Below are 22828 nucleotides of genomic sequence, written 5' to 3' on the forward strand. Positions count from 1 at the left end.
GAGAAGCCCCCACTCCCGCACGAAAGAATTGAGATGCAGTTGGCCAGAATAGTTTACCCACGCCCCGGCCCCGCCTCCCCCAAGCCCTTTTTCTTCCGTCGAGGTCGCGTCGTCTCCGACGCCAAGGCCGCAGATCTGGTGGGGAGTGCCTCCGCCCCGAGCTCGTCCGGTGCCGTCTCGCCTCGACGCCGAGGCCACGGCCACCAGTCACCCTCCGTCCAGCTCGCTTCTGCATCCGGCCAACTCGTTGCTGAGCTCCTTAAGGTAGATTTGATGCTGATAGCTGCTGTTGTATGTGTCTGCGCACTATAGTGATAGCTTGATGACTGCTGTAAGTTCACTGACTTTGTTTTTTTTCCCCTTTCTTTCGTGGTGATAGCTGATGTATGTGTGATGTATATCCTGTCGTAGACTCCCACTGTCAGATGTGTATGTATGCACTGATCGACCACTGAGCATACAATTTTCTGTCCTTTTCCATTTTTGTTAGATGTATGTGTCCACCTTGATACCTTTTTTTACTTGTGAATATTGCATTCCTAGTCATTTATTTGATATACACACATGTATTGCTTCTCTTTTCTGATATGAAAAAATGCATGCCCTCGCTGGACAGGATTTTTGCACGCGGATTATCATGGAGGACACTGTAATTTACTCAATAGACAAGTCAGACGTTATAAGCGATAAGCCAAGGGAGGTAACATTTCGACAGTTAATGGAGATTACAAATAATTTCGAGCAAAAGCTTGGGAGCGGCACGTTTGGAGTTGTTTACAAGGTACATCCGTTTCATATCACTATTATAGGCCCATACCATGGGCAATTTCTATTCTTGTACTATTCGCAAAAAAAAACTCTTGTACCAAAAAACGGGAGAATATTTATTCATGAGGAACTTTCTCTAAGAAGCCATTGCCAATTTGCGTTCCGTTTATTGAAAAGGCCATATCGAAGGAAGACATTTGTCTTTTTGATTTAGATCTAGACCACCCTGATCCTTAGATCTATGGAACAGATAGGCCTATTTATTTCGCTTTCTGTACTACACGTTCGGGTTGATAAGTTATGAAAACCGATGAACAGGGAGTGCTTAATGATGGACCTGTAAATCGAGTGATTGCCGTGAAGAAGCTTCATTCCACAACAGAGCAGATTGACGACAAGCAATTCAAGAATGAATTTGAACTACTTAGGATTCTGAAGCATCAAAATATTGTGCAATTGGTGGGTTTCTGCAACGAGACAGAGAAAGTAGCTGCCAAATACGAAGGGCAAATGGTGGTTGCTGAAGAGATACACAGGGCACTCTGCCTCGAGTTTGTGCCCAATGGAAGTCTTGGCAAGTTTCTTTCAGGTACGTTGGTTAAGTACTTACGAAAAGTATATTCTCCAGCATGTAACGTAAACGGTCTTAAAAAAGTTCCTTCTCATGGCTACTTTTCTTTGCTCTTGCAGAACAACGCCCTGTACTAAATTGGAACTTGTGCTTCAAGATTATCAAGGGGATATGTGAGGGCTTAAAATACCTTCATGATGTTCCCATCAACCATTTGGATCTCAAGCCGGACAACATATTACTAGATGATAAAATGGCTCCAAAAATAACAGACTTCGGTATATCAAGGCTCATGGGCGCAGAGAACACCGTAAAGACACAGACTTTCTTAGGGACACTGTAAGTTAATGTCTCAACTAAGCACAATTCATTTTGGAGCCAAATTGGGTTCTATCGCTATTATTTGTTTGTCTGATTCTATGTTATGATGCAGTGGATACATCCCACCAGAATTTATAAAGAAGCAAATAATCTCAAGAGAGTTTGACATATTTAGTTTGGGTGTCATAATTAGAAAGATACTGACCGTAGTGATGATGGAGGGCCCAAGCATTGTTTTCACGGACGGCCAGGAATGCATTGAACATGTAAGAATATTGTTTTTCTTTTAGTTAGATATGCTAATATTAAGGGCCCCTTGGAACGCAGACCATAGTAGCAAAAATACCATACAGAACATAATTTGAACCGTCTACTATTTACCGTCTAATATGCCTCATTTGGTTCTCAATGTATGAGACATAAAAAGTGGTTATACTGGAATGTTTTCTGAAAGATAAGGAGTGGTTCTTCCATCTGTGGGTGGACGGAAGGAGAGCAAAAAGGTGAATCATACAAAGAAAAGTTAATTGGTGAAAGTATCATGAAACAAGAAAGTAATTAGTGTGGTGTTTCACTAATTCTGTTTTCAAAATAGTTCTGTTCTCCTAAAGACTATCTGGGAAGTGTCACGCACCAAAACTTTCTGTAAAAACATCTGGAGAAATGTTTTTTTTACAGAGAATACAAGAATGAGATTGCTAGTTCCTGGTGTCTGGCCGAGATCCTGGTATCCTGGGTTACTGTATCATCTAGATATATTTTATGTTTTTGAGAGTGATGGAGATATAATTTTTGTTCTTTCCTCTGTACACTCTGTAAATATTGTGCAGTGCATTTATTCCTCTTAATTAATTGATTGAAGCACTGCTGCTGCTGCCTTTCATTAGAAAAAAGGAGTTGCTAGTTCGTAACAAAATATCCATGATTTTCATACCGTGGATGTTCACATGTTTACTGGATCATATTTTGTGCATATGAAACAGCCCATTTTCAACACACATGCCCATATTTGCAAGTTTCTAAGTATCATGAGAGCTTAATATATATAGTTTTTATTTTTGCGGGGAGACATTAATATTTATGATGTGCAAATTGTCAGAACTCTCACCAGAACAGTAATGGTGAAAGACAGGAATAGGAACTATGTGGTTTTGTCGATAATTAACAAATGTACACATGTAGTACAATGATATCCCTCTATGATGTTTTTCTACATTGTTTTAAACTTTTGTAGTTTGAAGGATTATGGACATGAGCAATTAATGTACTTCTGGAATTACCCACTGTTTACGGTAATATGCATGTGTTATCTGTTTCCGTTGTTTGTTTTGCCTTTTGAAGGTACATAGTTATTGGAGGAAAAAGTTACAAGGGATGCCAGGGTACGCATCATCAGAAGTAGATTGCAAACAAGTGAGGACTTGTATTGAGATTGCAGTAGTGTGCATGGACGAGGATCCACGTAAAAGCACTAGTACAAAACAGGGCTTTCGTCACAGGGCAATATTCACATTAGTCCCGGTTCAGTCACGAACCAGGACTAATGTGAGCATTGGTCCCGGTTCGTGCGGCTAAGGCATTAGTCCCGGTTCACCTGGGCCCTTTAGTCCCGGTTGGTGCCACGAACCGGGACTAAAGGGTGCAATGCCCATTAGTACCGGTTGGTGGCACCAACCAGGACTAAAGGTACCGGTTGGTGGCACCAACCGGTACTAATGGGCTTTGAGGCATTAGTACCGGTTCATGGCACGAACCGGTACTAAAGGGCCCATCAAACTCTACCCCCCCCCCCCCCCCACCGCCTTTTCAGTTTTAGAAAAAACAAAAGAAAATGTCAAAAAAATAAAATAAAATAAGTTTCCCATGTGATATGTGGTCTAGTTGTTGGGAAAATTAACAAATATGAATTTCGACTTTATTTGCAAAATCTCTCTGGAATTTCTTAAAATGGGCATAACTTTTGCATACGAACTCGGATGAAAAAGTTTTTTATATGAAAAATCATCTACTCGAAAAGTTACATCCGAATTTAACAAGGGGAACCCCGTTAAACATTTTCAAAATCCTCAAAAACCTAACAGAAAAAAAGATATGGGGCTTTTAAGATCTGGAGAGGCAAAAAAATTCAAAAAATTTCAAATTGTGGTCAAACTGTGGTCAAACAATGGTCAAACTAATTATTCTAGAATATTAGTGTTACTAAATAATTATTTCAGTTTTTTTGAATTTTGGTCAAATCTGGTCAAACAGTGGTCAAACAGTGGTCAAACAATGGTCAAACTAATTATTCCAGAAATATTAGTGTTACTAAATAATTATTGTTTTTTAAAACAATAGTTTCAAACTCAAACAGTGAAATGTGTCACTTCATGCTCAAGCTAAATTCCTGAGGGTTAATAGAATTGACATCTTACTATTGTCAGGAAAACAACAAGTGCAGACTTGGAAACGAGGGAGAATAGAACCCGGAAGTTAAGCGTGCTCAGGCTGGAGTAGTGAGAGGATGGGTGACCGTCCGGGAAGTTAGATGATTTGGAATGATGAGGGGTGATTAGAGATTAGAGGATAAATTGAGCAGTGATGAGGGGTGGTGATTAGAGATTAGAGGATAAAATAATTCATAAATTTGAAAATTAAAAAAAAATTACAAAATTTTTTTTCAAAAAAAATATCATAAAATTTCCTTTAGTCCCGGTTGGGGGACTAAATGTGGAGCTCCAGGCTGCGTCCACGTGGACGGCCTTTAGTCCCGGTTCGTGTAAGAACCGGGACTAAAGGGGGGAGGCATTAGTAACGACCCTTTAGTCCCGGTTCAAAAACCGGGACTAAAGACCCTTACCAACCGGGACAAAAGCCCCCTTTTCTACTAGTGAAGGCCTACGATGAAGTATATAGTTCAGAAACTCAACAAGCTAGAACTTAAGGAAAACAAATCTGAACAGGTACAAGCATTTTTCCCTAGATGTGCAATAACTATTCTTGAAGATTCTCTCTAGAACCATGCAACAGTTGTTGGTAAAAACACACGGAGAAGTGTTCATATATCTGAAAGCGTTCACATACGTTATTTTCTTGGTATAGTATGCACCTGCACCTCAAGTTTTATTCCTGGGGTATGACCATTTCTTTTCTAAATGGAAAAAAGAATACACAGTGAACAATCACAGATCACAAATGATCAAATTTCTGTAAATCAAGGGAATCTACATGAATATTTTGAGGATTTGTAAAACATCTATGTATGGTCCTACTGATTCCATTTATTTATTTCCCTGATTCTCTGATCTTTAAATTTCAAAATGATATAATAGTTACTATTTGCTCCGTTCCAAAATATTTGAAGTTCTAGGTTTGTCCTAAGTCAAACTTCCTTAGGTTTGACCAAGTTTATAGAAAAAAAATACTAATATCCACAAAATTAAATATAAAATTATATATGTGAAAATATACATTATGATGAATCTAACCTAAAGAAGTTTTGTGTTGTGGATGTTGGTATATTTTTATGTAGCCTTGGTCAAACCTAAAGAAGTTTGACTTAGGACTGAACTGTAACTTCAATGAGCAGATGGACTACTTATTATCTGGCAAGGTGATAATAGCAATTGATACAAACACGGTGGCTCCATCGACATTCTCATCCATTTCTATAACTTCATCAAGCAACTTAACTGTTACAACCTCAAAGCTGCGAACTTGCAAAAACACATGTTCTTTCAATGCCCATTTACATTAGATGCAGCCTTAGGTGGCTGAAAGAACACAAAAGTGGTACCGAAAGCATATGATTTTGTCTCCAGTTTAAACGCAAATCTTATTCAGTAAAAATAATATTATTCACCAGTTGTTTGGTTAGAACTTACTATTACATAAAATAACATTGGAGAGACTATGTTCCTCATCCATGCATAATAATTACATAATTTCTTGTAGTTTCATGGCGGTCTCCCCAAGAGGGACATCTCAAAGGGGCCATCTCCAGGTTAGTACTACTCTAAATGATGTCTTCCTGCCAGTGCTTTCCCTGCAGCTTATTTATACTTCCATGCTATTTTTTTTCCTTTTCTGCTATACATAAGCGAAATAATAGTTCCTTCTCCTCATACTTCAGTTTTTACATTCATGTAAATTATGATGTTTGCATCAAAATGATCCCGAATATACGAAACACAAGGGATGTGTTGCCTTTGTTTAGACTTCTAGATATATATGTCAATACTAACTATGTTTGTTGTACATATTTCTTCAATAATCCAATTCTGAGCCCAGGCTCATCTGCACCCACGCCAAGGAAAAATATCAAAACAAATACTAGAAAAGTTCCAAAAATTCCAATTATTTTTTGCATGGTAGATAATTTGATGCGTGAGGTTCTCTCCAATTTTCAAATCATTTGGACATCTGAGCAGCTCTCGACAAACAAGACAAATTCGGGGTCTGTAAAAAAGTTTACTGTTCATGCACTGTTCTAACCCGATTTGTCTTTTTTGCTGAGAGCTATTAAGATGTCCAAATGATCTGCAAATTGGAGCAGACCTCATGCAACAAATTTTCGACCATGCAAAAAATGGATTCTTTTTTGAATTTTTCTAGTATTTGTTTTGATTTTTTTTTTTCTGACCGGGTGCAGATGAGTCTGGGCACCGAAACGCTGCACTCTTTCTTCTTACTCTTTCATCATGTTACGGAACCCACACTACTAAATTTCATAGTAATAATGTACAAATAACAAAATAACATTGTAAAATAACTCTGGCAAAAGAGAAAAGACTTGGCGAAGGTGACTGCAATTATGATCTTATACCCATTATTATGTGCATTAGCATGTGAAACAATCAACTTTGTCAAACAGGACAAGAGCGTTCACGGTATCAAAACCAAAATAAATGAACCCTACAAGGAGTACAAAGTGCATGTTGGAAGTACCCAACGTCCGGCCCGATTACACGTGTCTATACGTGTCCAACTAGTGCATCAATTAGTTACATCCTAGTCCTGGGATTAGTATTTCTATATACTGATTCGGTCGTGTAACTACGCAGCCTAGTTGATGTTTATGCCCGTGTATACCCCTTGTAAACAACCAGAACGAATTGTGAGAAGGAATAAAGCAATACCGGGCTCGAGACTGGCCTGAACCAATAACGCAAGTTAACCCGTGCGTCTTTCTTTTTCTTTTTTCTTTTTTTTTTGCGGGGAACCAGTGCGTCTTTGTTAGTGTACTGATTTGATCAAAGCAAAGATCGATCAGCTAGTTATATGCGTGCATCTTTGTTAGTGTACTGATTCATTGGTTTGATCGAATCACTACAAGGACGCACGTAATTATTTTTGTTAGCTTCAATCGATCAGGATTCCAGAGCTTTGTTCATCATCGTTCGTCCTTGCCTGTTGCCGTCGTCGAAAACTACTTGCCGTCGGGACTGGGCCAACAGTGTAAAACTGCAAACCATGAGAGAGCTGCACAAGAAAAGAAGAATCAGATTCTAACAACGACCGTGACCGTAAGTGTGGACAATTTGTTTATATGACCATAAATACAAGGATGTTTGGATGGAAAATCGTAGGTCCACACTTTATAACTTTGCTTCTGGAAAAAATATTTCTGTTTTGAGGAAACCTTTTTAAAGCTCATAGGTGCAGAAACTCATCCTTTTGTGTGCTCCCAGCCCAGGTTCACAAATGCTTAAGGTATAATCAAGGGAATACCTGGGTGGAAAAATTGTAATGTCACTTCGTCATTCCAGTCATGTTTGCGTAGGTGCACTCATTGGTGTTCATGAGTGGTGGTGGTGGTGCTATATGCATGTCTTCCTTGTAACCATGCAAATAAGTATATTTGGATGTGATGGAGGACGAAGTGGTAAATGTAGGCCTCACGCAATTCATGCCTCGTAGAGCGCAATTTTCTTAACGAAGTGTGCATCAGAAATAAAAAACACTCGCATCTCTCGAAAATGAAAAATGAGAAAGATGACCCATAACTGTTTCAATCATCAGAAATAGGCACTGACGTCCAAGGTGGGACATTGACCGTTCTGAGTACACTACCGAAGGAACTACCACTTGACTTTTTGAAGTCAATTACAGAAAACTTCTCCAATGAACGACTGATTGGTCAAAGTGCATTTGGAAATCTTTATAAGGTACATATGATTGAGCATTACCTCTTTTTTGTCTTTTCAGAAGTTGAGAAAAGAACAGTTATGCTGATGTATGTAACTATACTTAAACAGGGTATTTGTCCAGATGGTACAATGATTGTTGTGAAGAAACTTGTAGAAAATCCTCCAGTGCCACGTGATGAAGCATTTTCTAAAGAAGTTCAAAATATCATGGCTATCCAACACAAAAATATTGTAAAGTTAATCGGCTTTTATCATGAAGGTCAAAAGAAAATAGTGGAGAAAGGCGGAAGGTATATTGTGGCAGATGTTTTTGAATCTTTACTCTGCTATGAATACTTACCTATGGGAAGTCTTCACGATAATCTTTTTGGTACGCAATCCACTATCTGGCATATTTATGTTCTCCTATAGTTTCTTGTAGTATTATACTCTATCTAGATCTTTTGTTGGTTTTATGTTTCTTTAAATTTTGTACTCATATAAGGAAATTGGCAAAAGGAGGTGATAATATTGCATATTGTCAACTGAACGAGTCCTGTTGTACTTTACTGAAAGTTTGTCATTCGCCAATGTTTTTGTGTTGTTAATACGTTAAGAAAGATATATTGTTGGAGGTCTTAATCTCAGGGTATTTACATAATTTTTTGTATAACTTCTATAGAATCCAACAGCATGGACTGGAACACACGGTTCAAAATAATTAAGGGGATCTGCCGAGGTTTACTTTTTCTACATAATATCCATATTATCCATATGGATCTGAAGCCTGAAAACATACTGTTGGGTGATGATATGGAACCGAAAATTGCGGAGTTTGGTATCTCGAGATTACTCGATCAAGAACTAACACGGTTAAATACCCAAGATGTCGTGGGAACATAGTAAGCCAGCCATAAACTTGTAAAATATTTTCGGTCCTTTGTCATAATGTAAATTATATTTTCTCCTCTCCAGTAACGCTTATTGAACTCTTAATGCTGATTATATTCAGTGGATACATGGCTCCAGAATATCTACACAAAGGAGAATTCTCCGCCCAATCAGACATGTATGCTTTAGGTGTACTAATCTTGGAGACCACTACAGGAAAGAAGAATGGCAGGAAAGACCCATCTGGAAGAGAATACATATATGAAGTAAGAGTAAATATTACTTTACTTTACACAGATCAAAATTTAGAAACTTCCGTTACGTTTTAGCTTCTATTTTATCTCCAAGGATATCACATTCATGTTCTGTACGTGTATATAGGTACAACTTAATTGGACGATTGATTATATAGCGTCCAAGCACCGTACGCTCGATGTAGATTCCTTGTGGCAGATAAGAGCATGCATTCTTATTGGACTAAAATGTGTGCATGCTGATAGGAAGATGAGACCTTCCATACAAGGCATTGTTGACATGCTCGATGGACGGGCATGCTCCAGCAAGCCTCTGATCGTGCCAGAACTTTTGGCATGGTCCAGTAGGCGTCTGATCATGCCAGAACCTTTGGCATGGTCCAGTAGGCGTCTGATCGTGCCAGAACCTTTGGCATGGTCCAGTAGGCGTCTGATCGTGCAACCTCCAGAGCTCCGCTTCTCTTTTGAGCCAAAAAGGTTGATCTCCTGCTCGTTTTCTCTAACGAACACAACAGATGGTCATATCGCCTTCATGCTTGTAACGGAAAATCCGAGGATATACCTTACAAAGCTACCACTTTGCGGTGTTGTGCCGCCAAATCACATCTACACCATAAATGTGACCATGCGCGAGCATAAGGAATCAAGAAATGGCGAGTTTCTGACCCTCCGGAGCAGTACGGCGCGTGAGGAGCAACTCACGAATGCCCACCCAGATTCCTTAGCCGGTGATGAGGTGAAAGAGGTGAAGCTGTGTGTTGTTTGTGACCCACAAGAGGGTACAGCCTCAAATCAGGCACGTCTCCTTTTGGTTTTGTGCTTTAGATTGGGTGAAAAGACATGTCATATATGTTCACTGATGATGTGTAAATTGTCATTCTTAAAATTCCTTATCCAATTTTCCTCTGTTTGTTTTGTGTGACAGTCGATCCAATCAGCAGCAGAGGTATGTTTGTTGTTCTTCTTCGTTCTGTTTTGTGCTTTTGTGTGGGAGTTTCTAGTAGCTTAATTAGCGTGTAGAGGTATTTCTGTAACTTTGTTGTTTGGTACTCTCTTGGATCAGGTCATAGCCAGTCAGAACTATCGGCTGGTGCTGTCCGTAGACGTGCACCCAAACAAACCATGGTGAGTACTTCACTTAATTCGTGTGGGCATCGACATATCCTCTCTATGCACGTTAAAACTTTTCGGGTTATGCAATATAGGATCTTGACGAGCAATCGGAGGGGTTGTGTTTGCATTTGGAACTACCAGACCAAGGTATTGGTTTGCTGTGCTGCTGTGTATTCTGTGTGCTAAAGTAGTGTGCCATATCGTGTTGCGCCATAAAACTTTTTTTTGGAACTGATCAAATAGTCTCTTTTGCCATGCAGACAGAGGAAAATTCCTTTGAAGTCAGTGCAGAGGAACCAGGCATGCCTTTTTATCGGCTTCCCTATTCACCTTCCTTTCACCATGAACTTGAACATGAAGGCATGACCCACTGCACTGATTCTTAACCTTTCCAACTGCAGTATATTCGGCAATATTCATTGAGCGAGAGGAATGGCTCGTGGCTGGTGGTGGAGATGGGTACATCTACGTGTATAGCTATGACACAATGGAAGAAATCATGAGCTTCGAAGCTCATGATGGTCGTCGCATCAGGTCTTTGGCTGCAAGTCCAACACATACGTTTTTGCTGTCGGCATCAGATGACCAAATGATAAAGATCTGGGACTGGAAGAATGGCTGGAAGTGCATGCGGACATTTCTAGGGCACGGTAAATGTGTCACACAAGTAATGTTTGATCCGAATGACAGCACCAGATTTGCCAGTTCTTCCTTGGATCACACGGTCAAGGTTTTCCTTTTCTCTTCCTATTTCAACTACCAAGTAACTAAATGGTTCTTACATCAGAGCTACTTACGTTTGCAGTGCCTAATTTTTGAGATTTACAGATGTGGGACATTTACTCTCCAACGTGCAATGCCACGTTAGACGGGCAACCTGATGGTGTGCTTTGCCTCCATTACTTCACATATATGAACCAGCAGCTTTTACTTTCTGGATCTTTGGATGGCGCTGCAAAGGTATTACACATGGTTTCTTCAAAATAGACTAATGCACTCTGTTTCTATCTGCATGCTAAGTTGTTCTCTTGTTTTCTTGTCCGATAAGATCTGGGATCCGGAGAAAGAATGTTGTGTTAGTACGCTGGGAGGGAATGCAAAGAGTGTCAATGCTCTTTGTTGGCACCCCGAACTTCATGTAGTAATTAGACATGTTTCGATATTTTCTTATTATAAGACATCTGCAAGGACCAAGCCGATTCATGTCGGATGAACTCAACGTGTTGAAGAAATGAGTAGAGATTCGCGAGGAATTTTATGGATTTTGAGTACTTACGTGCGTGATGATCATCGGTTAGGGCTAGGCCTTCGATCGGGTAGAAGAGTGTAATCGATCGACTTGTGATGAGCGTCGGTCGAATGAGCTTCAGTGTTTGTTTTATCAGTGTCGGGCTGACAGTGGAATGGGCATGTGCTTGCAATCGATGGATCGATGCGGGTGGGAGTGATGTGCTAGCTAGGGGAGGATAGAGGCAGGGAGAAAAGGAGGGGAGGGGAGTGATGTGCTAGCTAGGGGAGGATAGAGGCAGAGTTAGACATCAACTAGGTTAGTTTGTGTTGGCTAGTTACTACTATATATACGTAGCTACACCCACGTGTAAACAACACCGTGAGTTGAATCAATAAAACAAACAAGGCTCGATACGAGCCTTTGGTAATCCAGCCAAGTCTCCCGTGCGTGCGTGAGTACTACTAGTTGATCGATTGAATCATTCAGTGCTAGCTAGGCTAGGTAGGTTATTGGAGGATATCTTTACGGTGCGGTGTATCTCAACGTAAAGGAACTTCATTGAGATAGTGACAGTGTTGCTTCATTGTCGTTGTTTATCGTAGCCGTTCCCAGGAGTACTCGACATTGAGACTGGGCCAACAGCGCACGCGATGGATCATGAATGCACTCAGCTGACACTCACTAGAACAAGTTTAACTAGTTGTGTAGTGAAAAACAGCATGGTCCATGGGCTCCAATCCTAGGGCACGCAGTGCTACAGGACAACACGCACGTGCGATCAAGTAGGCAGGGGGGCGGGAGAAATGAGAGGAGTAGGCCGGTGGACGATCGCTGCAGCAGTGGTTGGAGAGGAGAGGAGAGCTAGCTTAGTTGTGGCCTCCCTTACCTCAAGTAGCCAAAGCATGCCTGCCGAAAATGGAAACCTCCTGCTTGCTTGCGGGAGAAGGACGACGGACACAGCATGCATGGCCTCATGCACGCATGTCCTATGCGTCCTTCTGTTTTTTCTCTTTATTTTTCTATTTTCTTTTGTAAAATTCACAAAATATTTTTAAATCATGAACCTTTTCCTAAACCCGTGAACTTTTAAAATTTGTGAATACTTTCTTAAATTTGCAAACTTTATATTCAAGGCTTGATCGTATTTTTTTCTATTCTATTTTTTTGTTTTTGTTTACTTTTTTTGTTAACTCATTTTTCTTATTTTTGAACTTTATTATTCGTTTTCAAACCTGTTTTAGAATATCAATGGAAGGACTCAACACTCCACCACGTGCTCCCATAGGCTGTAGATTAATTAGATTTTCCTATATCCTCCTCATAACGGATAGTTCAATTTGTTACGTAGCTTTTCTTTCTTTTTACTCCACTAAATCCCGAGTCAATCTGCTTCTGCACTTGGACTGTCCCATGGCCTCTACCGGCGGAGCCACCACGCGCAACTGGCCGGCGACAGCACTTTTTCCATAGAGCGACAGCACTTTGCCTTGCCTAACCCTTGCTGAAGCGTGGCAGCATTTCCTATTTGGCCCTGAAGGCGTCGGTTAAAGACTATTTCGCCAACCGAAGCTCACACCCAGCGCGTTAGGCCAGCCTATTTGTTTTTCTCTTTTTACCTTTGCTGTTAAAAACTAAGAAAATGGCGCGGCGCTGGTTTATGTAAAAAGAACCACTCCGTTAGTGGTGGACAGTAGTATCCAAATTAGCGCGGCGCTACTTTTCTTCTTTTTACGTTTTTCTCTTTCCCTTAGTGCTGGAAGTCCCAGTTTTGCTTTTTTTCACCAGGGTTTCTGGGCTGGGTTCCGGTGGGTTCTTTCTACCCAGTTTTTTTTTTTCCTATTTTTCCTTTCTTCTTCTTTTCTGTTTGCTTTTTCTTTTTGTTTTCTTTTTTCTGGTTTCCCTATTACTTTTTTTATTTTTCACATTCAACGAACTTTTTAACAAATCGATGAACCTTATTGCAATTCGGTCAACTTTTCACAAATTCAATGAATATTTTTTCAACAACGACGATTTTTTTTCAAATTCGATGAAATTTTTCCAAAATTTATGCACTTTTTAAAAAACTTTGGTGGTCATTTTTCTAAAATCGATGAACTTTTTCCAAAATCAATGAACTGGTTTTAAAATTCTATGAACTTTTTCAAAAAATGATGAATTTCCAAAATTGATCATCTTTACTTCAAATTAAATGAAAATTTTAAAATTCTATGAACTTATGTTCAAATCGATGAAATTTTCCAAGAAAAGATAATTTGTTTTCAAATTTGATTTACTTTTTTAAAAACTCGATGAACCTTTTTTAATTTGGATGAAAAATTTAAATTTTATGAACTTTTTCAAATTCTGTGAACATTCTTGAATTCACGAATCTTTTCCTTTTTTTACAAAATTTTTGTTAATTTTTTTCGTGTTTTTCCTTGAAAATATCAATGTTCAAATGGTGAACCGTTGACCAGCCAACCATAAAACGAGCGAGGGAGGAAGCGTGCGGGCGAGACGAACAACTTGTTTAATTGGGCGGGCCCAAGCGAAGCTGCTGCGTGCTCCAGTTTCTCAATCCCGCGCCTGAAGCGCTGTATCTGCCTTTACAATGTCTTGGGCTACGCTAGCCCTGTTGGGCTTCGGTCCTACACGCATGGCTGCACCAGTGCCTCTGCCACGTGCTATCCCGGCAATTCCCGAAATCACTAATTAAGGAGTATTCGTTGCAAAGAACACTCCATCTTCCCAGGTCACGACAAGTGGCGCACATGCAGCGGGCCACTTGTCGCAACCTGGGAGTTTTCCCTTTTTTCGTAGATTCGTTTATTCAAACGTTTTATCTCTTAAATCGTGTGTCCAAATCTCAAACCGTTTTCACCATTGGATTCCTCGCGTCGAGATCTTCAAAACTAGATCCCATGTTGATAGGTTTTGACGAACTTTTTTTCACGAAAAAAACCGGACGAAAAAACCAAACCGGGAGCACGGTTTTTCCCCTTTCCGAAAGAGGCACGCCTGTGCCTCTCGCGAAATCACAACCGTGCCTCTCATGGAAGCAAAACCGTGACTCTCGTGGAAAGAAAAAAAAACAAAAAACGCGTTTTTTTTTCCTTTCCGAAAGAGGCACGCCCGTGACTCTCACGAAAGCACAACCGTGCCTCTGGCAAAAGCAAAACCGTGACTCTCGCGAAAGAAAAAAAAAACAGAAAACGCTTATTTTTTTTCCTTCCGAGAGGCACGGCCGTGACTCTCGCAAAAGCACAACTGTGCCTCTCGCGGAAGCAAAACGTGACTCTCGCGAAAGAAAAAAAATAGAAAACGTGTTTTGTTTTTCCTTTTAAGAGAGGCACGGCCCTGACTCTCACGAAAGCACAACCGTGCCTCTTGCGGAAGTAAAACCGTGACTCTTGCGAAAGAAAAAAACAGAAAACGCGTTTTTTTCTTTTCCGAAAGGCACAGCCGTGACTCTCGCTAAAGCACAACCGTGCCTCTCGCGAAAAAAACGTGACTTTTCACGAAAGAAAAAAAAAGTAAACATGTTTTTTCGCGCAAATTTTTTTTTTCAAAATTTTGTTTTGGTCGAAACGCTAAGGAAGACCGGGGAAAAACCAAAACATCAAAAAAAACCGGGAATAAACCGTTTAAAAAGCCGAAAGCGCGTGCGGAAAAATGAAAAAACAAAATCTGGAGGGAGCGTCCAGAGCGCGACACGTGGCGAATGGCTGAGAGCGCGCCAAGTGGCGCTGATCGTTGCGAGGCTCCCGAAGGAGCGCTCGTTAACTAGTTGCTCCCGGCAATTCCGATTTTCCGCCCGCGAGCGGCAGATCGTCGAGGAAACGCCCGCAGCACCGCGGGTGGGCCGGCCCAGTTGGCGTACTGCGCGTTGCTGCTTCAGATTTTTCGTTCGCTTTTTTTCTTTTTTTCTTTTTTCTGGTTCTTTTTTCTTTTCGTTTTTCTTTTTATTTTCTGTTTCTATTTCTTTCTTATATTATTTTTCCGTTTTTATGATTTCTTTTCTCTTTTTACTGTTTCTTTTTCCCTATAATACAAAGTTCATTGCGTGTTACCGAAATGTTGATTGTATATTTAGGAAATGGTCATGGTATACTACGAAAAGTTCATCATGCATTATAAAATATTCATCGTATATTTAAAAATGGTTCAATGAATATAAAGTATGCCCTATGTTTTTAAAATTTTGTTCAGTGTTATATTACACAAATGTTCAATGCGTATTTGAAAATTGTTCAACGTATATTAGAAATGTTCAGTGCATTTTCGAAAATTGTTCAACACATATATTTATGTTTTTTCCAAAATGTTTATTATATATTAAATAATGTTCACTGTATATAATTTAAATTATTCATTTTATATTAAGAAAATGTGCAACGGATATTTACAAAACGTTCAATGTGTACTATTCGATTTTTTCAAAGGAAGTTCGGTACTAAAAGTTTCGCGCCGTGAATCAATCAGTTGAGCTCACTAGTTCTGTTGGCTATTTCCACTAAATAACGAGAAGGAGGTCACTAGATCGAGTACCGGTCGCGTAGCACTTTTTCTGAACTTTTCGCGCGCATGAAGTTCAACAGCTCCAAATGGGCCGGCCCAATCGTGGCTAGCTTCAGCGCTCAACAATTTGCCGCGCACGGGTGGCAAATAGGAGCTCTCATCCCGGCGCCCCTATGTCTCGCTTAAGCGAGACAGGGGATGCGCTCGCGTCGGCGTGAGCCCCAGATGGGCCAGCCCACCCGCGCGGGAGCCACAACCTGTTTTCTTGTCTTTTTTCTGTTTTCTGTTCCCATTTGTTTTTATTTTTGTACTTTTCTTTATACTTCAAAATATTACAAAAAAGACTCTTAAAAAAATACTAAAAAAGTATTAAAAATGTCAAACAAGTGTTTAAAATGTTGAACAAGAATTAAAAAAATGTTGAATAGGTATTTAAAAATGTTGAAAGAACATATGAAAAATGTCTAAATTTTAACAAAAATATTGAACAAGAATTTAAAAAATGTTGAAGAAGTATTAAAAATGAGCATATTGGGCAAGTACTCAATGTTATCGCAGTGTGGCTAGCAACATTGCCTCCAACAAGGAGATCCAAGTTTGATCCCTCGTGCGCACAGAATTTTTAGTCTTTGTTTTTCCCAAAAAATAAGCGCTAGTTGGTCGGCCTAATACTGTAGTGCCTCGACGCGAGAGGGTCGTCCGGCTCACTTAAAGCGAGAAATATCTCTCACGGCTCCAATTGGGCCTTCTAGTTGGTGCCCATCTAGAGCGCGCTCGATCGCATTTGTGAAACGCAATGAAAAATCATAGAAAAGAAAAAAATCGTGAATCAAAATTGTTTATGGATTTTGTGGAAAAAATTCTTCATTTTGACATAATTTTATCCAATTTAAATAAAAGTTCATCGAATTTGAATGAAAGTTCATCGAAAATGAAAAATATCATGGATTTGTTTTAAGTTCATCGAATTTCTCAAAAATTCTATCTATTTAAAAAAAATCATCAAATTTCAAAATAAGCTCATCGATTTGAGGAAAAAGTTCACATATTTGCAAAACTATGGATATTTGAGGAAAATATGATTCATGTTTTTTGTATGAAGAAAAACGGTTTGCAAAACTGCTCTTAAACCGTGTTCATTTTGTAAAAAACTTTAACGTAGGTTGTGATCCACATGTCCATAGCTTTCCAACGGTATATCGCAAGCCCTATTTGGACAATGTTTGCGAATTTTCAACCTCTTTCTAGGACAAGTTCAACTACTACTGGTGCGACAGGACGACTAGTTATCAGAATATTATTCTCATTCCGTGATCAAAATATATGTATAACTTGTTTATCTCAACATGTAAGCATGCCACATCACCATACAATTATGAATAGGATAAGTTCCGCCACCACATGCAACCATGCATGGAAAAAAAATTCAATATGTTATTCTAATAATATTCAATAAAATTTACCAAAGATAATCAAATATATTTGAAGGAAATATGCCCTAGAGGCAATAATAAAGTTGTTATTTATATTTCCTTATATCATGATAAATATTTATTATTCATGCTAGAATTGTATTAACCGGAAACTTAGTACATGTGTGAATACATAGACAAACAGAGTGTCCCTAGTATGCCTCTACTTGACTAGCTCGTTAATCAAAGATGGTTAAGTTTCCTAGCCATGGACATGTGTTGTCATTTGATGAACGGGATCACATCATTAGAGAATAATGTGATGGACAAGACCCATACGTTAGCTTAGCATAATGATTGTTCAGTTTTATTGCTACTGCTTTCTTCAAAACTTATACATGTTCCTCTGACTATGAGATTATGCAACTCCCGAATACAGGAGGAACACCTTGTGTGCTATCAAACCTCACAACGTAATTGGGTGATTATAAAGATGCTCTACAGGTGTCTCCGATGGTGTTTGTTGAGTTGGCATAGATCGAGATTAGGATTTGTCACTCTGTGTATTGGAGAGGTATCTCTGGACCCTCTCGGTAATGCACATCACTATAAGCCTTGCAAGCAATGTGACTAATGAGTTAGTTACGGGATGTTGCATTACGGAACGAGTAAAGAGACTTGCTGGCAACGAGACTGAACTAGGTATTGAGATACCGACGATCGAATCTCGGGCAAGTAACATACCGATGACAAAGGGAACAACGTATGTTGTTATGCGGTTTGATAGATAAAGATCTTCGTAGAATATGTAGGAGCCAATATGAGCATCCAGGTTCCACTATTGGTTATTGATCGGAGATGTGTCTCGGTCATGTCTACATAGTTCTCGAACCCGTAGGGTCCGCACGCTTAATGTTCTGTGACGATTTGTATTATGAGTTATGTGATTTGATGACCGAAGTTTGTTCGGAGTCCCGGATGAGATCGGGGACATGACGAGGAGTCTCGAAATGGTCGAGACGTAAAGATCGATATATTGGAATGCTATATTCGGATATCAGAAAGGTTTCGAGTGATTCGGGTATTTTTCGGAGTACCAGAGAGTTACGGGAATTCGTATTGGGCCTTAATGGGCCATACGGGAAAGGAGAGAAAGACCTCAAGGGTGGCCGCGCTCCTTCCCCATGGACGGGTCCGAATTGGACTAGGGGAAGGGGGCGCCCCCTTCCTTCCTTCTCCTTCTCCCTTCCCTTTTTCCTATTCCATGTAGGAGGTGGAATCCTACTAGGACTAGGGAGTTCTGGTAGGACTCCACACTTTGGGCACGCCCTATGAGGGCCGGCCTCCTCCTCCCTCCATCCTTTATATACGTGGCCAGGGGGCACCCCATAGACACACAAGTTGATCATTGATCTCTTTATCGTGTGCGGTGCCCCCTCCACCATGATCCACCTCGGTCATATCGTAGCGGTGCTTAGGCGAAGCCCTGTTCCGGTAGCATCATCATCACCGTCATCACGCCGTCGTGCTGACGAAGCTCTCCCTCGACACTCTGCTAGATCGTGAGTTCGTGGGACGTCACTGAGCCGAACGTGTGCAGATCGCGGAGGTGCCGTACTTTTGGTACTAGGATCGGTCGATTGTGAAGACGTACGACTACATCAACCGCGTTGTCATAACGCTTTCGCTTACGGTCCAATTGGGTACGTAGACAATACTCTCCCCTCTCGTTGCTATGCATCACCATGATCTTGCGTGTGCGTAGGAAAATTTTGAAATTACTGCGTTCCCCAACAGTGGCATCCGAGCCAGGTTTATACGTAGATATTATATGCACGAATAGAACACAAAGGAGTTGTGGGCATTGGTATATACATATTGCTTGCCGTCACTAGTTGTTTCTTGATTCGGCGGTATTGTTGGATGAAGCGGCCCAGCCCGACATTACGCATAGGCTTACGCGAGACTGGTTCTACCGACGTGCTTCGCACATAGGTGGCTGGTGGGTGTCAGTTTCTCCAACTTTAGTTCAATCGTATTCAATGAACAGGATTCTTTCTGAAGATCAAAAAGCAATCACTATACCGCATTATGGTTTTTGATGCGTAGGTAAGAACGGTTCTTGCTCAGCCCGTAGCAGCCACGTAAAACTTGCAACAACAAAGTAAAGGACGTCTAACTTGTTTTTGCAGGGCATGTTGTGATGTGATATGGTCAAGACGTGATGAGATATAAATTGTTGTATGAGATGATCATGTTTTGTTGAAGTTATCGGCAACTGGGAGGAGCCTTATGGTTGTCTCTTTATTGCATAAGATGCAAGTGCCATATAATTGCTTTACTTTATCGCTATGCGATAGCAATAGTTGCAAAAGTAATAGTTGGTGAGACGACCATGTGACGACACGTTGATAGAGATCAAGATAATGGAGAACATGGTGTCATGCGGTGACGATAGAGATCATGACGGTGTTTTGGAGATGGAGATCAAAGGCACAAGATGATGATGGCCATATCATGTCACATATTTTGATTGCATGTGATGTTTATCCTTTATTTATCTTATTTTGCTTAGTTCGGTGGTAGCATTATAAGATTACCTCTCACTAAATTTCAAGGTATAAGTGTTCTCACTGAGTATGCACCGTTGCGACAGTTCGTCATGCCGAGGCACCACGTGATGATCGGGCTACGTTCACATACAACGGGTGCAAGCCACTTTTGCACACGCGAAATACTCGGGTTAAACTTGACGAGCCTAGCATATGCAGATATGGCCTCGGAACACTAGAGACCGAAAGGTCGAGTGTGAATCATATAGTAGATATGATCAACATAGTGATGTTCACCATTGGAAACTACTCCATCTCACGTGATGATCGGACATGGTTTAGTTGATTTGGATCACGTGATCATTTAGATGACTAGAGGGATGTCTATGTAAGTGGGAGTTCTTAAGTAATATGATTAATTGAACTTTAATTTATCATGAACTTAGTCTTGATAGTATTTGCATAACTATGTTGTAGATCAATAGCTCGCGATGTAGCTCCCCGTTTATTTTTGATATGTTCCAAGAGAAAAACTATGTTGAAAGATGATAGTAGCAATGATGCGGACTAGGTCCATGATCTGAGGATTATCCTCATTGCTGCACAGAAGAATTATGTCTTGATGCACCGCTAGGTGACGGACCTATTGCAGGAGCAGATACAGACATTATGAGCGTTTGGTAAAGCTCGGTATGATGACTACTTGATAGTTTAGTGCACCATGCTTTACGGCTTAGAACCGGGACATCAAAAATGTTTTGAATGCCACAAAGCATATAAGATGTTCTAAGAGTTGAAATTGGTATTTCATACTCATGCCCGTTGTCAGATGTGGGGTTCTGGCAAACCCTTAAGGTTCGAACACTGGGGTGCGCGCGAAGTCTTTCCCTCCTACCGATCTACGCCCTAGCTTGCTAAGATCTCGCGGACGAACTCGACGAACTCGCAACACAGAAAGACACGAGATTTATACTAGTTCGGGCCACCGTTGTGGTGTAATACCCTACTCTAGTGTGGTGGTGGTGGATTGCCTCTTGGGCTGATGAAGAACAGTACAAGGGGAAGAACAGCCTCCTGAGGTTGAGGTGTTCTTGTGCTTGTGTTGGCCTTCGATCTGTTCCGCGCTCTCCTACTACTGTGGTGGCTAGACCTATTTATAGAGGCCCTGGTCCTCTTCCCAAATAATGAGTGGGAAGGGAGCCAACAACGGCGGGCAAGTTTGAAGGGGGACAACTAGTACAAGCTATCCTGACAAAAGTGGTCTTCGCCTGCGAAAGGCTCTGGCGATGACGCCGTCTTGGGCTCCACGATGACCTCCGTCTCGCCGTCCTCCTGGTCTTGGTCTTGTTGCACCGATATAGCAAAACCTTTGCCTGATGCCTCGGTACTCCTCGCCTGCGCTGGCCTCCTTAGCACCAAATAGGAAACAAGGACGCTGCGCGCGCTGGCGCCCGCCTGGTGTCGATCGTCATGGCTCACGTCACGAGAGCCTCATGAGGTTTGCCCCGCCTTGATATCTCCGCTCCTCATGAGCCTGCCTGGCTTGGCCGCTCTTGAGGAGGTCTTGCGTCGTCCGCCTTGCGAGGCTTGGCCCCTCGCGAGGGTCTTGAATGCCTTGTCAATGAAGATGGGCCGTACGGCCTGCTAGCTCAGCCACGCCATGGGCCGCACGCAGGCTAGTCTGGGGACCCCCGTTCTCAGAACGCCGACAGTAGCCCCCGGGCCCAAGGTGCGCTCGGGCTTGGCTTCACGGCGAAGCCAAGGGTCAAGTCCGGAGCACCGCGGGCCCCAAAAGCCTGCGGCCTTGGTTGACGCGTGGCGGTTGATTGGACGTGGGCGTCTCCGCTTCCCCACGCTGCCTCTGAATCCGCCTAACTATGCGGCCCCCGCGGCCTACACAGTTATTCCTCCTTCGCCCACGCCTGTCTCTTGCAATCTCCCTGCTTCTTCGAGGCCCTGCTTCGCCATTTCTTCTCATTGCATCTGACTGGTCCCCGACAGAGCTCGGGGTGTGTGAGCTTCCAGGCAGTGGCCGCGACCGCGGGCGCGGGGATTGACTCCGAGCCCCCTTCATCCACGAGCGAGTTTCGTACGCGGTGGGTGTTTATTGATGCCGGCATGCTTAGCCCTCTGCTCCAAGTTTCGACGGGGCCCGCTGTTCCAAACTTCGGCTGGGGCCACCAGAGCTCTCGAGCCCTTGCCTTGCTCTTGTCTGGACCAGGCTGAGGGTGCTGAAGGACCGTGGCGTGACCATGCCTATGGTGGTGAAGGAGTTCGTCAAGCGCCGGGTTGCTCCGCTCCAGCGCCACTCTCGCCCAATGTGGACCTTGCTCAACAGTCAGGACCACATGAGGTTCCAGGAGTTTGGGCTCCCTCTCGGGACGCGGCAGACAGTGCTCAAGGTCTTGACGGGTGTCCCTTTGCCGGCCGAAATGCCTGGGAAGAATTGCCTGCTGTATCGCTGCAAGAACAAGGATGAATTTGCAGCGAGCATGCCTTCCTTTGACGAATGGGGGCTGCGGCCAATCGGTCTGGTGGGGCCCCGCGAGAACCCCGTCGTCGTGGTTCCCTTCCTTGCCGCCGGTGCTGAGCTCACCCCAAGTGGGGGTGCAGGAGGGCGAGCTCCGACGGAGGCTGGTGGCCCAAGTGCTATGGAGCACATGCTGAGTGGTGATCCTGGGGCGTCATCCTCGGGAGCTTGCGACCCCCTTCTTGAAACGCCGGTCGCTGAGGAGACGCGGCGCGCGGCTCCCGAGGCTAAGGCCCCGGAAGCCTCGGCAGTTGGTGGTGAGGCGGTGCCCGGCTGTTTGCCGCGTCCGGGCACCCCTAAAGTTGTCTCTCCAAGCTCTTCGCCCCGTGCAAGCTGCCACGTCCAGCGATACGGCCGACTCTGCGTCGATTTCATGGAGCTCCGCAAAGAGGAAAGGATCCCCGAGCAGCAACAGCGTCTTCGGACCGCTGAAGCGGAGGAAGTACATCGCCGTTGACGTGTATGTATCTTATCGCCGTGGCTCCTTGTGTGCTGTTTCCCATCTCCTGACGTCAATTCTTCAGGGCTCCTTCCATCGAGGCGGCTGCGCCTCCTAAGAAACGGCCTCCTCCTTCCTC

General features: G+C 42.3%; 2 protein-coding genes across 2 annotated transcripts; both read left to right on the forward strand.

The window, feature by feature from the left end:
• The first annotated feature begins 68 nt into the window (after window positions 1-68).
• LOC141026438 (putative cysteine-rich receptor-like protein kinase 12) lies at window positions 69-3383 on the forward strand. The gene is made up of 6 exons (XM_073502967.1): window positions 69-264; window positions 617-781; window positions 1087-1357; window positions 1459-1678; window positions 1773-1926; window positions 3002-3383. Exons 2-6 carry the CDS (start codon window positions 638-640, stop codon window positions 3233-3235), a joined length of 1023 nt encoding a protein of 340 aa, XP_073359068.1. The 5' UTR covers window positions 69-264; window positions 617-637; the 3' UTR covers window positions 3236-3383.
• A 1155-nt stretch (window positions 3384-4538) lies between these two features.
• On the forward strand, window positions 4539-11238 carry LOC109756773 (uncharacterized). Its single transcript, XM_073504454.1, has 14 exons — window positions 4539-4602; window positions 5594-5642; window positions 7661-7806; window positions 7897-8158; window positions 8450-8669; window positions 8780-8924; window positions 9040-9708; window positions 9838-9858; window positions 9976-10037; window positions 10118-10172; window positions 10286-10325; window positions 10427-10755; window positions 10854-10985; window positions 11074-11238. Exons 1-14 carry the CDS (start codon window positions 4543-4545, stop codon window positions 11236-11238), a joined length of 2355 nt encoding a protein of 784 aa, XP_073360555.1. The 5' UTR covers window positions 4539-4542.
• Window positions 11239-22828: the final 11590 nt, after the last annotated feature.

This window comes from Aegilops tauschii, chromosome 7 (genome assembly GCF_002575655.3).
Source record: "Aegilops tauschii subsp. strangulata cultivar AL8/78 chromosome 7, Aet v6.0, whole genome shotgun sequence".
NCBI classification, from domain to species: Eukaryota; Viridiplantae; Streptophyta; class Magnoliopsida; order Poales; family Poaceae; genus Aegilops; species Aegilops tauschii.